This window comes from Benincasa hispida, chromosome 5, assembly GCF_027475165.1.
Source record: "Benincasa hispida cultivar pf3 chromosome 5, pf3_genome.v1.1, whole genome shotgun sequence".
Taxonomy (NCBI): Eukaryota; Viridiplantae; Streptophyta; class Magnoliopsida; order Cucurbitales; family Cucurbitaceae; genus Benincasa; species Benincasa hispida.
The window spans coordinates 41,682,265-41,697,571 of NC_143482.1; the positions used below are offsets into that span (position 1 = coordinate 41,682,265).

General features: G+C 30.7%; 1 protein-coding gene across 1 annotated transcript; it reads right to left on the bottom strand.

Moving 5' to 3' along the window:
- Positions 1-6,916: 6,916 nt before the first annotated feature.
- LOC120077680 (glutamate racemase) lies at positions 6,917-10,186 on the bottom strand. The gene is made up of 2 exons (XM_039031637.2): positions 10,030-10,186; positions 6,917-7,419 (listed from the first exon to the last, which is right to left on the bottom strand). The coding sequence occupies exons 1-2, from the start codon at positions 10,074-10,076 to the stop codon at positions 7,104-7,106; spliced, it is 363 nt and encodes a 120-aa protein (XP_038887565.1). The 5' UTR covers positions 10,077-10,186; the 3' UTR covers positions 6,917-7,103.
- Positions 10,187-15,307: the final 5,121 nt, after the last annotated feature.

Genomic DNA, 15,307 nt, shown 5'->3' on the forward strand with positions numbered 1-15,307 from the left:
TACTACAATGTGGCTCTGATACCAATTAAAGGATCTAATTTTACAGAGCGGAAGCAGATCGTCCAAATCTCATTTCAATTGAAAACAAATGTTTACAATAAAACATACAGATTATGCATCTTAATAAAAATTATAGCATGCTTTTGAATAAGAAACAAGGTTCAAGTGATTATACTTTTTAAGAACTCTTCTTCACGTAAATCCCTCGAACTATCACGAACCCCTCGAACAATACGAACTCTTCAAACAACAACAAGTGAACCCAAAAATGAAAGGACACAACCACTTGGTTTCCTCAGTATTCTCAAGGTGAGAACCTAGGAGTGGTGGGCTCTGACTATTTTTGTTAGAAGGGAGTTTGTGAGTTTGGAGGAGGAAGACAATTGAAGAAGAAGACTATCATATATGCTCTCAATCTATCTTATAGATTCTAATCAATCATATATGCTCTCAATTTATACTAAATTTAACAATTATGAATCTCATTCATAGAAAATATATTTGAATCATATTCAAATATTTATTCCTCCAATTAAACAATAATGTATCAAATACATTATGTCAATTATATCATATAATTAAATTCTCTCTTATTAATTTGAACAATTCAAATTAATCAAAAAACTGATTCTCAACTAAATCTTTTTGAGCTACCAAGGGGACCTTATGGACCTATAGCTTGAAGCTCCAACTGTCGGACACTCCATTAAAGATCAATAGCTGCACTCTTCGCACTACAGATATTTTTCTATGTCCATTGGATATAACCATTCAACTGTACGATGACCCTTCACAAATTGCTCGTAAGTACAATTGGGCCAAATTACCATTTTGCCCCTGTAGTTACATCTAACTCCTTAAGTACCATTGATCCCTCTAATGAACAATAGATCATAGTCCCACTATGATTAAACCCCTCTCGGGCCAAGAGAAGGTGTGACATCACATTGTTCAAGACCCGGAATCAGTCTTTAGGGGAGCAATTTATCTACTTATCCCTGCTTCGAGGAAAAAGTGAATTCCATCTTGTGTAGCTGAGTTCCCAGCTCCCCAATTAGATGAATCCCTAAAATGGTAGGCTTGTTGAGTCGGCGATCTGGCCACTCTCACCCATACAAATCAAAGGACCGTCCTCATAGGCAGAAGTTCACAACCCACTCAAGATTAAGGTCATGCTACCTATGGTCATCCTAGTGAAATGAAAGTCTCTATTATGAACGGCGTTATACAATGAGACTAAACATTTTGTGGTCCGATCTTATACAAACTCCTTTGTATAGAATATCCCTGCTCGCATTTCTAATATATGAATGATCAGGATTAGATCATTTATAGCACTTTATGACATTTGTAACATCTACAAAGCAGGTCATACTCGTAGTGTTACCAAGATAAGGTACCCAGCCTTATCCATATACTATAGACCATTTAGGTTATCACTTAAACATGATCCATCTGTATGTCTCCACATACATGTTTAAGTTACAACAATAACCTTGGATGTTAGTTTATTGGTTTGTGGTTAATGCAACTAAAATATCATATATTTCATAGACAAAGTGAATAAAATATCATATATTATTAATCACCTACAAGTTTCTTCATATAAGGTTTACAAACTATAGGACCCTACGAGATTTAGGGCATTAACCCTAACAATTGATACATTATAATATATAGTTAATTATAAATATGATTTATAATTAGAACTATATAATATGCAAGAGATAAACATTTGAATGAGATTCAAATATTATATAAATAAGATTTATAAAGTACTATAGGTTAAAATTTACTATGAATATGATTCATATTAAAACTCTCTCATCTTCCCAAAAGAATTCTCACTTGCAAATTTCCTCTGCCAAAAAGATTTTGAAGCTCATACATCCAATTCCTTGTTCCTAGAGAATAACGAGGAAGATCATTTTTGTGGTGTCCCTGCTTGTTCAAGTTCTCAACTGTTCATGAAGGAAAAGGAGGGTCCCTATGTTTGTGATCATAGAGGGGAATTTCATGAATAGTTTTTCCATCAAGGGTAAGTTCTCTCTTCTTCTAATTCTTAGTAGAAAACCTACTTCGGTTTCCTGTATTTGTCCATTATATTTGCTTCTTTATTTTTCAATGTTTTTAAATTTTAATTTCAATTGCACGGTGATCATTCACTTCCAAGAGGAATTCGATTCCTTCAATTCTGACATTTTTACATACAAAGTTGTTCTCAACTCTAACTTGATTAGGTTCTCGGTTCACATTTGCAATAGTAGACATAAACTTATGATTGTCAGACATCAAAGTCTCAATTCTTTCTTTTTGTGCATCAAGGAATTTCTTATCATCTTGTCATTTGATAAAAAGAGCCTGATATGAGGGATTGGTAGACCCATGTTTGACAGTGTCGTGAACATTTTCTGCATACATATCGTACTCGAAAATCTCACAAGATGAGGTGTCAGATGAGATTTTACTCACAAGGGCTTTAGCATCTTCCTCTGAGTCATTGTTGTCTTTAGACTCATTAGAGTTAAGACGTAGCCTTTACCCTTCTTCTTCAAGAAGTTAAGACATTTTACTTGAAAGTGTCCATAGCCTTCACACTCTCGGCATTTGAAGGACTTTTCTTTTTGAAAATTTAAAACCCTTGACTTGTCAGCTTCCTTCCTACTACTTTAAATTCTAATTTGCTTGAGAGGAAAAGAGCCATAAGACTTATTATTTTTAGAATTAAAATTATTAGACTTCATTCCAAATCATTTAACAACACGATTCAATTGTTTTGAAAGCAATGAAATAGATTCAGCAAGAGAATCCTTAGACTCTCTATCAGGATCATCATGTTCATCATCAACTGAGGACTGTAAAGTAACTCCCTTATTCTTCTTCTCAGGCTTTTCGTCTAGGGACATCTTAAAAGTTAGCAAGAAGCCAAATAGTTCATCTACTTTCAAGGATGTTATGTCTTAAGCCTCCTTGATGGTAGTAACTTTCATATCAAATTTCTTAGGTAGAGACCTAAGTACCTTCTGGGAAAGTCTTGTTCTAAAATTTTCTCTCCTAGAGAAAACGATGCATTTACAATGTCCAGCAACTGAACATTGAATTCAGCAATAGATTCCATGAGATTCTCAAACTTTGAAGTTAACAACTGTAGCCATGACATTTTAATTTCTGAAGTTCCTTCATGAGCAACGGACAAGATATCTCATGCCTCCTGAGCAGAAACACACGTATTGATCAGTTTGAATATGTTGCGATCAACACCATTAAATATGGTATTCAATGCTCGAGAATCCCCTAATGATGCTCCATCTTCACTTTAGACCACTGAATTTTTGGTTTCAAGATTTTCTTTCCATCATCAGTTTTTGGTGGTTGGATGAGACCAACCAGTGACTATAGCCTTCCATGTTTTACTATCAATCGATTTCAGAAAGGCAGTCATTCGAGCTTTTCAGTATGAATAGTTTGTTCTATCTAGAACAGGGGTACGAGTGATGGAGCCACCTTCTTTGATTCCGTCCATGATCGAAACACCTGAGATAAAGATGATCCACCCTGGTACCAATTGCAAAAGCGATAGGTTGACTCATCACTTGAATTACAGACGTTAAACAAAAAGTACTGATTGTAAGAGTATATCAACATGCAACGAAAATAACAAGGATCAATAAGCACTCTAATTCAATAATTTTGGCAGAAACTAAAGCATGCTCATCTAACATAAGAGAGTTTGAAGTCATACCTTTGTAGAACTCTTAAAGATCTTGATTCTCAGCTGTCGTCTTCTCCAAAACTTGTCGTGAACCACCATAAAATATTCCCCATTATCCTCTTGGAGCTTTAAAATGAGTTGTGGGACTCAATAATAGCTTAAACGAAAGGAAAACTTGGGAGCAGATCACTACATCAACCCACTTGAAGAACTTTTTCTTCAGCACGAATTTTTCTGAAAAAAAACTTTTTAAATGCATGTCTCAATTTCACTCCAATCTTCTTTATTTATTATAAGTTAACATGCAAAGAAGATGGTTGCATGAGATGCAGCTCATGCTTGGAGTAATTGAAGAAAATGTGAATGGGTTTTGTGAGCTAGTTTAAGATGGTAATGGAAAAACCCATTTTTCCATTTTGTGCAAATTTTCCTTTCCAACTTTTCATCAATTTGATTTTAAAATTGAAAATATTATTAATTTTATAAAATTAATTTGATAAATTAATTTGATAAATTAATTTGATAAATTAATTTTCTAACAAAATTAATAAATAATTATTTAAATAATTCAATTAATTTAATATCAAATATTAAATTAATTTTTTTACACAAATCCATCTTCATATATTTAAATCATATTTAAATATAAATTCTCCTATTCCGTTCAATTCTAATTTGAACATTTCAAATTAACTTATCATGCTACTCTAAAGCTAATCCATTTACGAGCTAGTAGGGGGACCTCGTGGACCTACGGATCATGGGCTCCAACGATCCAAGATTAATTGGCTAAACTCATTATATCGAATTAACCCCTATTCGTTAACTAATGGGTCACTCCACTAAAGCCCATAGTTGAACTCCCCTCAATGTAGATATATTATGTCCACTTGATATAACCATGATCAGTAAGTCGATCCTTCACAGGTTGTTCGTAATCATAGCTGGGTCAAGATCACCGTTTTACCCCTGTGAATACATCTTGTTCCTTAAGTTCCTACTGACCCTCTAATGAACAATTTTTTATTCATAATACCTATGAATCAAGTCTTTTCTCTATCATGAGAAGCGGAGCCCCGATTGTTTAAGACCTGAAATCAATATTTAAGAGAACAACCTATCTGCTAACCCTAAATCGGGTAGGAGCGAATTCCATCTTGCAGGGCTATGTCCCCAGCAATTCATCCGGTCTTATCCCCAAAATGGAAGGCTTATTAAGCAGTGTTGTTGGACTACTCTCACCCATGCAGATCAAAGGATAATCTCGAACAAACAGGAGTTCATAGCTAGCTCAGGATTAAGATCGAGTTAACCTAGGTTACTTAATAATGAAATAGTTAGTTTTAATAGTAAACGGTCATTATAAAGAAAAGTGACTATTTTCGTGGTCTAATCTATATGCAAACTCATTGCATAGGGTACCCTCACTCACATGTCTCTACATGAACGATCTATGGATCACATCGTTTGTAGCACTTTATAACTTCTTGTAACAACTACAGAGTGGGCCACATCCAATAGTGTTACCAGGATGAAATATCCAATTTCATCCATATACTTATTAGACCATTTAGGTCATATACTTTTAACATGATTCTGTTTATGTCACCACATAAAGCTAAAGTATTCACACTATAGCCATAGATATGTTTATTGGATTTTCAAAATAGAATGCAAAATCAACAACTTTATTGAATAAATTACTCAATAATATTTTATTGATAAATAGAATGTCTAACACGAACTACGAGTTCTAAGACATTCACAACACTGACAAGCACTGTAATAACGAAATACTAACAACAAGAAAATAAGTAATTGCACACATAAGTTGGTAACCCAGTTTGGCGATAAACCACCTATATCTGGGGGGCAATATGCCTAGGAAAGATAATTCACTAACATTAAAGAGTTAAGCAATTACAACGTAGTACTTATCTGTAATACACCGACTACTACAATGACTCACATAGAGCCCAACTCACAAGTCATTTAGGCTCTCTCTAGATGTGAGACTCCCTCTCAATTATACTTAAGTTCCCCCTAAGCATGAAAATATTAGTGTTTAACACTTCGGCTTTCGATAATGTGTGAGACTCCTCTCCACTTGATTATCTTCCTTGTAATTCAGTGAACTTCTTTCACTAACGAATCTTAGGTCCTCCCTAAGATGGGGAAATCTTTCTTGTGTATGAGGTTTTAGGCTCCCCTAAGACTAAGAATCCCTTCTCTTCAACAATGTCTTAGGCTCTCCTTAAGACAACAGATTTTAAATGATTCAACCAATGAAGTTGCACAACGAAATAACATGAGTAAAGTTCAAGACACCATGTTACACAAATTGGCCAACAAGAAGAAAAACACTCCTCCACGATAAACAAATGCAGCAACCCTAAATGAGAGCCATTATTCTCCTTTTAAAAACGTGGCCAATTAAGAAAAGAATTTCCAGAAAAATATTTTCTTTTTGTCAGAATAAGGTTGCGCCATAAATAAGAAAAATATCGAACAATATACATCTGCTGCAAAATTTCATATTCGAAAATAAAAATATTCTGCATATAAATTCTAGATTAGGAAAATAAAATATTCTGCATGAATTAGTCATATCTGAGGTAGATGTTAAGCTTTCATTTGTGACAAGTGCAAAACCACCAGAAACTACCTTAGAAGAATATAGAAACAATCATAAAATCTCCAACAATAACAAAAAGAACAAAAATAAGAAAATTTTTTATAGGAAAAAAATATTTATAAGCTTAATTAAAAAAAAAATCAATTAACCAAATGAGATATCTTAGTCTTCAAAAGGAAGACCTTACTAGTTGGCAATAATCAACTGGTTCATATACCATATTATAATTTATTTTGTAATTGTTGTAGCTTTTAAAATAATTGGTGATAACTATCTTTCAAAATAATCAACTATAACATATGACATTAAATTAGTGTATGTGGTAAATAGATGTGACTTTACGCTCATAAATAGTCATTATAATAATATTGTTACTTTGAATACCTATTGTAGCTAGCTAAGACTCTAAAGCCCATTTGTTTCTTAATTAGTAACAACAAAAGTGAGATATGAGAAACTTTGAACATTCAACCTCGAGGAACTACGTAGCTATTGTCGTTGAGTTATACTCCAAAGCCTTAAAGCAATAAATTACTACAAATTTTAATATTTTTGGTAGATCCTTAGTATTTATGCATATTTAATTTTCAAAGTACCATTTCTTCACTTTATTATGCTATATTTACGTACATCTATCAAACTCTACATTATTTCAAGGCCAATTTGGGTCATTGGCCAACCTTACTCCAACTCACTCTAAACTCTAATCGTTAACACGTTGTTCATCGTTCCATTAACAACCTTCTTTTCGAAGGCTCAATCCCGACCACTGAAAACAGTTGCAAATCGAGGCCTCGGAGAGTTATCGTTATCGAGATTCAAGTCGTCGATGCCATCGGAATCCCGAAACCAACAAAGTTGAGAGAAGGAAGCTGCATTTTCAGGGATGTCCTTCATGACCCACTCATGGCCTTGAGGGAAGTAAATTCCAGTACGAGGATGGGGCACCCAAGTGGATGAGTTATAGGACAATGACTCTGTTTCTGTCTCATCTTCTTTTTGATTTGGGGCTTGTTGGCCTCTGGACTCAATTACAAAGCTGCTGAATTGTCGCCTCAATTGTCTCATTTTCCTACCATACAACTAATGAGTGGATTCAAATGGCACATAAAGGGTATTTTCTTTTACTCAAAAGATTATTTTTTTCCCACTAGAGTCTATTAACGATAGATAGTTGATTTCGTAAAATAATATGAACATAGTTTTCTTGGTTAAGACATTATATCTTAAGATAAAAGGTCAGAAAGTTTTAAATTTTGTTCCATACGTTATTAAGCTAAAAAAAGAAAAAGAGAAATAATATGGAGCATTTACCGATATATACTTAACAAAGGTTTATATTTACCTAAACACAGGTGGATGCTTAAGGTTTCTTTGATTCACAGGAATAAGGATGGGAATGAGAAATTATTTTTTATCACCGTATTTGGTACAATTTTTTATACTAAGTAGTACCAGAAAATCTTCTCCATTTCATATACCATTCCATGAAAGTTTTCATAACCTTACAAATCGGTGTGTTTTCTCTAAATCCAATAACTTTTTTTCTCTCTCTTACTTTTGGTCTTGTCATTTTATTTGTTTTTCTTATTTCTTTAATTTATTTAAATATATTTAAATTAAATTTATGATCGACATACTAAAAATATTTATAAATAATAGCAGAATATCATAGTCCATCTGTGTCTACCATGACATAGATAGACACATATTAGACTATCGCAGTCTATCACAAATAGACTGTGACATTTTACTATTGTTTATAAATATTTTGGTTCATTTTTCTATATTTAAAAACAACTCTTAGTTTTATTGATAATAATGCTAATATATTATAAATTATCCTATTATTATGAATTACTATAAATAAACATGGCTATATTTGCATGAACCCTCTTTTATTGGTAATATATATTGACATTATAAATTATTTATTAAAATTATTAATTAGCCTTTTTAAAATACATCGATCAATTAACTAATAATAAAATAAATTTTCGATAAAGAAAAATAAATTAAATTATTTTTTCAATTAAATAATCTTATACATTTAAAGAAGTACTTAATTTTAATTTAAAATTATAGTTAAATTTTTTAATTAAAAACATTGTTGGATGATTTAAAATAAATTCAACATCAACTTCTTATATATATATACACACTCCTTCAAATAAGACTCATAATTGATATTAATTAATTAATTAATCAGTAATTAACAAAACTATTGGAAAAGAAAGAAAGAAAATCAATATTTAAATTAAATACAAGTTTTTTTTTTTTTTTTGAAGAATTGATAACATTACTGTATAATAAAAGATAATAAATATATTAAATTTACATAGTTATTTTTGCAATTCAAATATAATATATCAATAGTATTTAATTGCATGTATAAATATATATTTAATTAAGTTTAATTGGTATATGGTTCTACATTTTTGTGAAGCACTTAATCTAAAACTACACCATACTTTTTCATAAAATACTTTAAGAGAGTGTCTGAGACGTTGAGTTGATTATTATAATAAGTGGTTATTATAGTAAGTGAATTATAATAGTTTGTGTTCGGGATGCAGACTATTTTAGTTTAGATAGAAAATAATAAACACTGTAACAAAGAAAGAGAATGAGTAAGAAATAGTAAATATTGTAACAAAACGGATTTAAAATAATAATATTGTAATTAATTATAAGTTATAACAGTTGGAAACGTAAACTATTATAATCGGCGTCTAAAATATAAAATGAACAATAATAACTCTCTCCACCCATTTTAAGATTTGGGTGACACGATCTATAATATTGTTTTTAACTTTTTAAAATCAATTTCAAGTGGAAACTAGTTTTTCATCCTAACAAAAGTTCCTTTTAGGAACCCCCAAAAGCACTACCAACATTGCTAGCATAATCATATTTGATATGGACCAAATGGTGAAATGAAATGATAAACAATGTTTTTTTTAAAAATAATAATAATAATAATAATAATAATAATAATAATAATAAAAGTAAAGTGCAACTTTCTTTTTCCAACCACTTTCTCATAGAGTAGCTTTTTCTTTCCACAACCACTTTCTTTTAGTCATATAGACTTTTTAATTCCACAACCACTTCCTTTTATAGACTTTTTCCTAAGCCAATTAAAAAATATAGAGAAATTCTTATAAATATAAAAATCTAATAAATATTTAGATTTTATAGAGAAAAATTCTAAAAGTACAGTATTAATTTTAAATATTTTTTATATTTAAAAAGAACTCTAATATATATATAGAGATTAAAATTAGTTTGATCAATTTTAATCCATGAAATCTGAAGTTTTTTCAATTTTAATCGATGTACTCTTAACTTTCTAATTTTAGTTTTCATGCTTTTAATAAATCTTAACTTTATAGCTTCAACTATTATATTGCATAAAAAAATATTATATTACTTAGCCAATTTTATTATAAATACAGTGACTAAAATTGAACAAAACTCAAAATATAGAAACCAAAATAATATTTTATAAACACGAGAATGATACCATTACTAATAACTAGAACATAATTCAACTGATTATGTACTCTCGATTAAGAGATCAGAAGTTCAAATCTTTCAATATCATTAAATTCTCAAAAAATGATTAAAAAAGGAAACAAAAAGTGAGATGAAATCACTCAAAAAGTCAAAAATATTTTACCTAAGAAACAATGCATTTGCCTGCACAGCCATGCAAGTTCTTGCCATACAATCAAAACACACCAACACTTTTTGTGGAAGAAAATCAGCCAAATTTTGAAGGGAAAATCCAAAGCCAAAAAACTTTGTGAGAAGTTTCTTTATAGGAAAATCCAATTTATAGGGCTTTTGAGAAAGGGGTTATTCTTTGAAGGACACATAAGTAGTACTTGTTCATCCTAGTCCTCTTCTGTCCCTATCAATAGAATAACAATCTTTTGCCCAAATCCAATGAAAAGAATTTTATTTTTTTTTAGAAAAGCAAAAATATAAAAAGCTTTGTTTCACTTAGAGGGATGAAAATTTTCAAAAAGAGGATGGAATGGGTTCTTCTAATGTGTGGCTTTAAAACTTTGATTTAATGTCATCTTCCTTGGATGCCTTTCTATAAATGTACAATTAGGGTTTTGTGATTCTTCTTGTTTGTGTCACCAAAACAAGCAAAGGTTTTTCCATTGCTTTTAATCACAATTATTTAATTATGTTTGATTCTAAAGGTTATCAATGGTTAAATATGTGTTATTTAGTTATATGATCTATTAAAAATATACATTAAAATATTATTTTGATCTTTGTACTTTTAGAGTCGTTCAAATTTTAGTTGTTGTACTTTCAAGCGTCCAATTTTAGTTCTTGCACTTTTAATAAATCTTAAAGTTGGTTTGGAATGCTAGTTCATTATTGATTTTTTTTTTTTTTAAAGATTATTACCTATTAGTATTTTTGTTAACACTATAGGGGAAAAAAAAAGGTCTATTATAGCTTAAGAAAAACATCGTAGATTTTTTATATCATTTTACGAAAAGTCATGATAGTCCACGCAAAATTTGGACCATTTTATAAAAGCTATACAAAAAATTTAGTTTTTTATAGTATTTCTAAAAGGTTATAAAAACACTCTTTTAATAGCATATTTTTCTCTTCATAAAATGTATGACAGCCCATTGTAAAAGTTGTGAAAGGTTTTTTATAGCAAAATTTAAAAGTTATTGATTGTTTATAATAGCATTTATTGACAAATATAAATTGTAACTTAGACCTTTAAATAAAAGCTATAATAATTCTGTAATTGTAATATTTTCATAGCATTCAACATTTTTTCTTTATAACTGCTTGATAAATGTTATAGATGCATACTTTATAACTTTTCTAAATATCTATATTCAATTGACAACATCAATATCCAAAACAGATTAGTTATGTGAATAAATGATATTCAAAATGCTATTGTTCATGTCTCATACACGGTTAGCTAGGAAAAATCAAAATGTATATATCTAAATAAGCAATCATTCAAGATTCATATTACCCAACAATAACTATATGGTACATTTTGAGATGAAACAAAATATAAACTCTACAATTTACAAAATATGTTGATATAGAAAATCCAAATAACACCAACTTAGTTATGTTTGTAGTCTAGACATTGCATGTATTACTGATAGTCTTTCATCAACCTACAAAAAGTTATTAAGTAACAAAAATTAAGTAAATTATTGAAATAAAGAAATAAAATAATAAATAGATATACATACACATTTGAACTTTGTTAGAAAGTCAAGGAGAATATAAAAATTTATATAAGATCACAAAATAGAACAATATAAAAATTATATTTTTAATTTGGAACACAATGAAAGACACTGGCCATAAACACAACTACGAAACCAAGAAATTCAAATAAGGTCTTATAATGACAAAAGAAAATAAAGATGAGAGAAACAAAGAACATATCAATGGAAACAAAAGACATTATGAAAAATAAGTTGTAGCCGTATATCATATGATAACCAAGGACATTTCTAAACGATAGGTGACATAGAACCATGCTTTAATGATCATCATGTCCAAAAGCCCATATTTCTCTATTGTTCACAAACATAATGTATTCAAATATGGAAATATAATCAACAACTTTGCCAACGTGATTGCTTGAGAAGCTTTGGAGCAAATAGCTAGATCCCAAATAGCTAGCAAGTCTTGCATAAACATTTTCCAAAATACATACCACACTTGATACATTCTCGGCTAACTCAGAAACTAACAAAACTATGTATCTAGAGCTCATAAGTACAAGATTACTAATCATTTATACAAAATTGAAATGGTAAGATTAAGCACGCACAGTAAGAAAACTAAGTAAAAAAAAAAGAACAATGAGAATAATACTTTGAAATGAATAAAAAGAATATTGCAAGTCTCTTTAATTTCAAATTCCAGATAGTCAGCCACAATCTAATAAAGAAAAAAAATACTTAGTATAATATGATCTCTCAAACCCAACTAAAAAGAAATGAACCTAGAAAAGCCAAAATTTCTAGTGTCTTACAACCTTTTACACTGAGATTCAAGACCTAGTTTGTCCTTGATCTTCTTCAAACTATCTCTTTTCTTAGCATTTTCACTTCTGTTTTTCTATTCATATAAGAAGATAGAAGTAGTTTGACAGCTAGCAAGGTTAATCATTTCATTTTATATACATAATGACAACCAAAGTAAAGATGATATAAAGTTTTAAAAGAGAAATTACTTTTTAGCAATAAAAGGAATCTATTTTCGTGAATTAGAATAAATTTCTCCTTGAATCTAAGCGTTGGCACTCTAAAACTTGTAGGATCTTTTCTTTTTATATCCATCTAAGATTTTTGCACATCTACAAAATCACAAACAAGAAGAAAAATTATATAATTAAGTACCTTGGATGCAAGGTTAGGGATTGAGAGGAAAAAACAAAAGTTGGAAACCAGTACATTACATCATGAGATATAAGAGTGCGCATTGTTGTGGATCAAACTTGAGAGAAGAGGCAAATATTAACATAAGATAACATTCATTGTAGAAATTACCCTTTTTTTACCCTGCCTTTGCTTTTGACGACCTCCTGTTAAAATAAATCCCAAAGATAACATTCACATCAAATACTTGTACTATGAACGAAACTCATGTTTCTCAATCCAAAATCACAAACCAATGCCTAGAACCTATGTTGTTCAAATGAATTAAGAAATGTTAGAATGTCAAAGATCATATCTTATTTTCCCAAATAAAAGTTAGAGAAGAAATTTTAAGGTTGTGCGATGTGCGAGAGAGAGACGAAATAGTGAGAGATAGAGAGAGGTTGCGCAATATTACCTTTGGTTGCAAATCTCTAACTTTGATTTCATCGGGCAAGTAGGGGATTTTCCAAACGAAAGACAACACAGTGAGAGAGAGAGTTGTGCAATGTGATGACATGAACGAATGGTCTCAGAAGACGCCACTGTTGGGAATGTCCTAGAACTTGCAGCTCATAAATTTTGTATTAAACATTCTATTTATCAATAAAATATTATTGAGTATCTTATTCGATAAAGTTGTTGATATTGCATTCTATTATGAAAATCCAATAAATATATCCATGGCTATAGTATGAATACTTTAACTTTATGTAGTGACATAAACAGGATTAAGTTAATAGTATATAGCCTAAATAGTCTATAAGTATATGGATGAAATTGAGTATCTCATCCTGGTAATACTATTGGATGTGGTCCATTTTGTATAGGTAATACAAATGATGTGATCCACAGATCATTCATGTAGAGACATGTGAGTGGGGGCATCCTATGCAATGAGTTTTCATAAAGACTGGACCACGAAATAGTCATTTTTCTTTATAATGACTGTTTATTGTTAAAACTGACTATTTCATACTAAAGTAACCTAAGATAACTCGATCTTAATCCTAAGCTAGCTATGAACTCCTGTTTATTCAAAATTGTCCTTTGATCTGAATGAGTGAGAGTAGTCCAACACCACTGCTCAATAAGCCTGGATAGATAGTTGGGGACAAGACCGGATAGATAGTTGGGGACATAGCCCTGCGAGATGGAATTCACTCCTACCCATTTAGGGTTAGCAAATAGGTTGTTCTCTTAAGTGCTGATTCCAGGTCTTGAACAATTGGGGCCCTGTCTTCTCATAATAGGGAGGGACATGATTCATAAGTGATATTATGAATCAATTATTCATAGAGGGTCAGTGGGAACTTAAGGAACAAGATGTATTTACAAGGGTGAAACGGTAATTTTGACCCAGCTGTAAATACGAACAATCTATGAATGATCGACTTACTGATTATAGTTTACATGGACAGAAATACATCTATAGTGAGGAGAATGCAACTATTGAGCTATAGTGGTATGTTTTGATAGTTAACGAAAAGTAATAAATTCGGTTTAAAGAGTTTAACCAATTAATTACAAATCATTGGAGCTCATGATCTATAGGTCCAATAGGTCCCTCTACTAGCTCATAAATTGGAATAATGAATTGAGTAATTGATGGGATGAATTTTGAATTTACGGTTATGAATTTGAAATATTCAAATTCAGTTTTAGGGTTTTTCAAATTGATTGTATACAATACAATTAAAAAATTTAATTTAATCGAAAATAAATTATGATTGGAGAATCAATTAACATTTAAATTAGGAATTGATGTTTTATTAATTTAATATTAAGATGTTAAATTAATTAAATTAGTTTTATTTAAATTAACTTATTTTGAATTAATTATATAAAACTAAATTTTAATAAAATAGTTTTTTTATTAAAAATTCATTTTTGAAATTGATTTTGAGATTAGTGGATTTTTCCATTTTTCCCAAAAATTGGAAATCCACTAAACTCACATATGGTGTATTATCACCAAGTCCCACCATAAACTCTTCAATCAACACCAAATAGGAACTGCCCTACATGCAACCATCTTCTATTGCATGATTTAAGGCTATATAGTGAAGCTTCATACAAGAAAATTGGAAGATGACTGAGCTCTTTATCCTTACTGCTATAAAACCGAAACCATACTCCACCCTCACTAGTTCATCTTCAATTCAACTTGATTAGAGTATTTCCATCACACATTCCTTCTTGAGCATAGTTGAGAAGATCTTGTTGGTGGTCTATCTAAAGAATCCAGCTCAAACTTGTGGAGATTCTGCTGAAAAACGTGAAGAGAACTACAAAGGTATTGTCATGATCAAACCCTCTTTTGAAAACTTCATGAGTAGCATGTTCAAAACTCAAATTAAATGTAGTTTAAGTGCTTATTGTCAAGGAAGAACAAATTGTCTCATCAGCAGATGACAAGGAGCCATGTAAAAGCTTATATGAATGCTCTCGCTGGTGTGTATGCTCTCTCTGGTATCACTGGTGTGTATGCTATCGCTGGTGTCGCTGGTGTGTATGCTCTTG

Coding starts and splice junctions, on each gene's coding strand:
- LOC120077680 (XM_039031637.2), bottom strand. CDS start 10,076: ATGGCAAGAACTTGCATGGCTGTGCAGGCAAATGCATTGTTTCTTAG. Junction 7,420..10,029: donor GCAAATGCATTGTTTCTTAG/GTAAAATATTTT, acceptor GTTGTATGGTAG/GAAAATGAGACAATTGAGGC.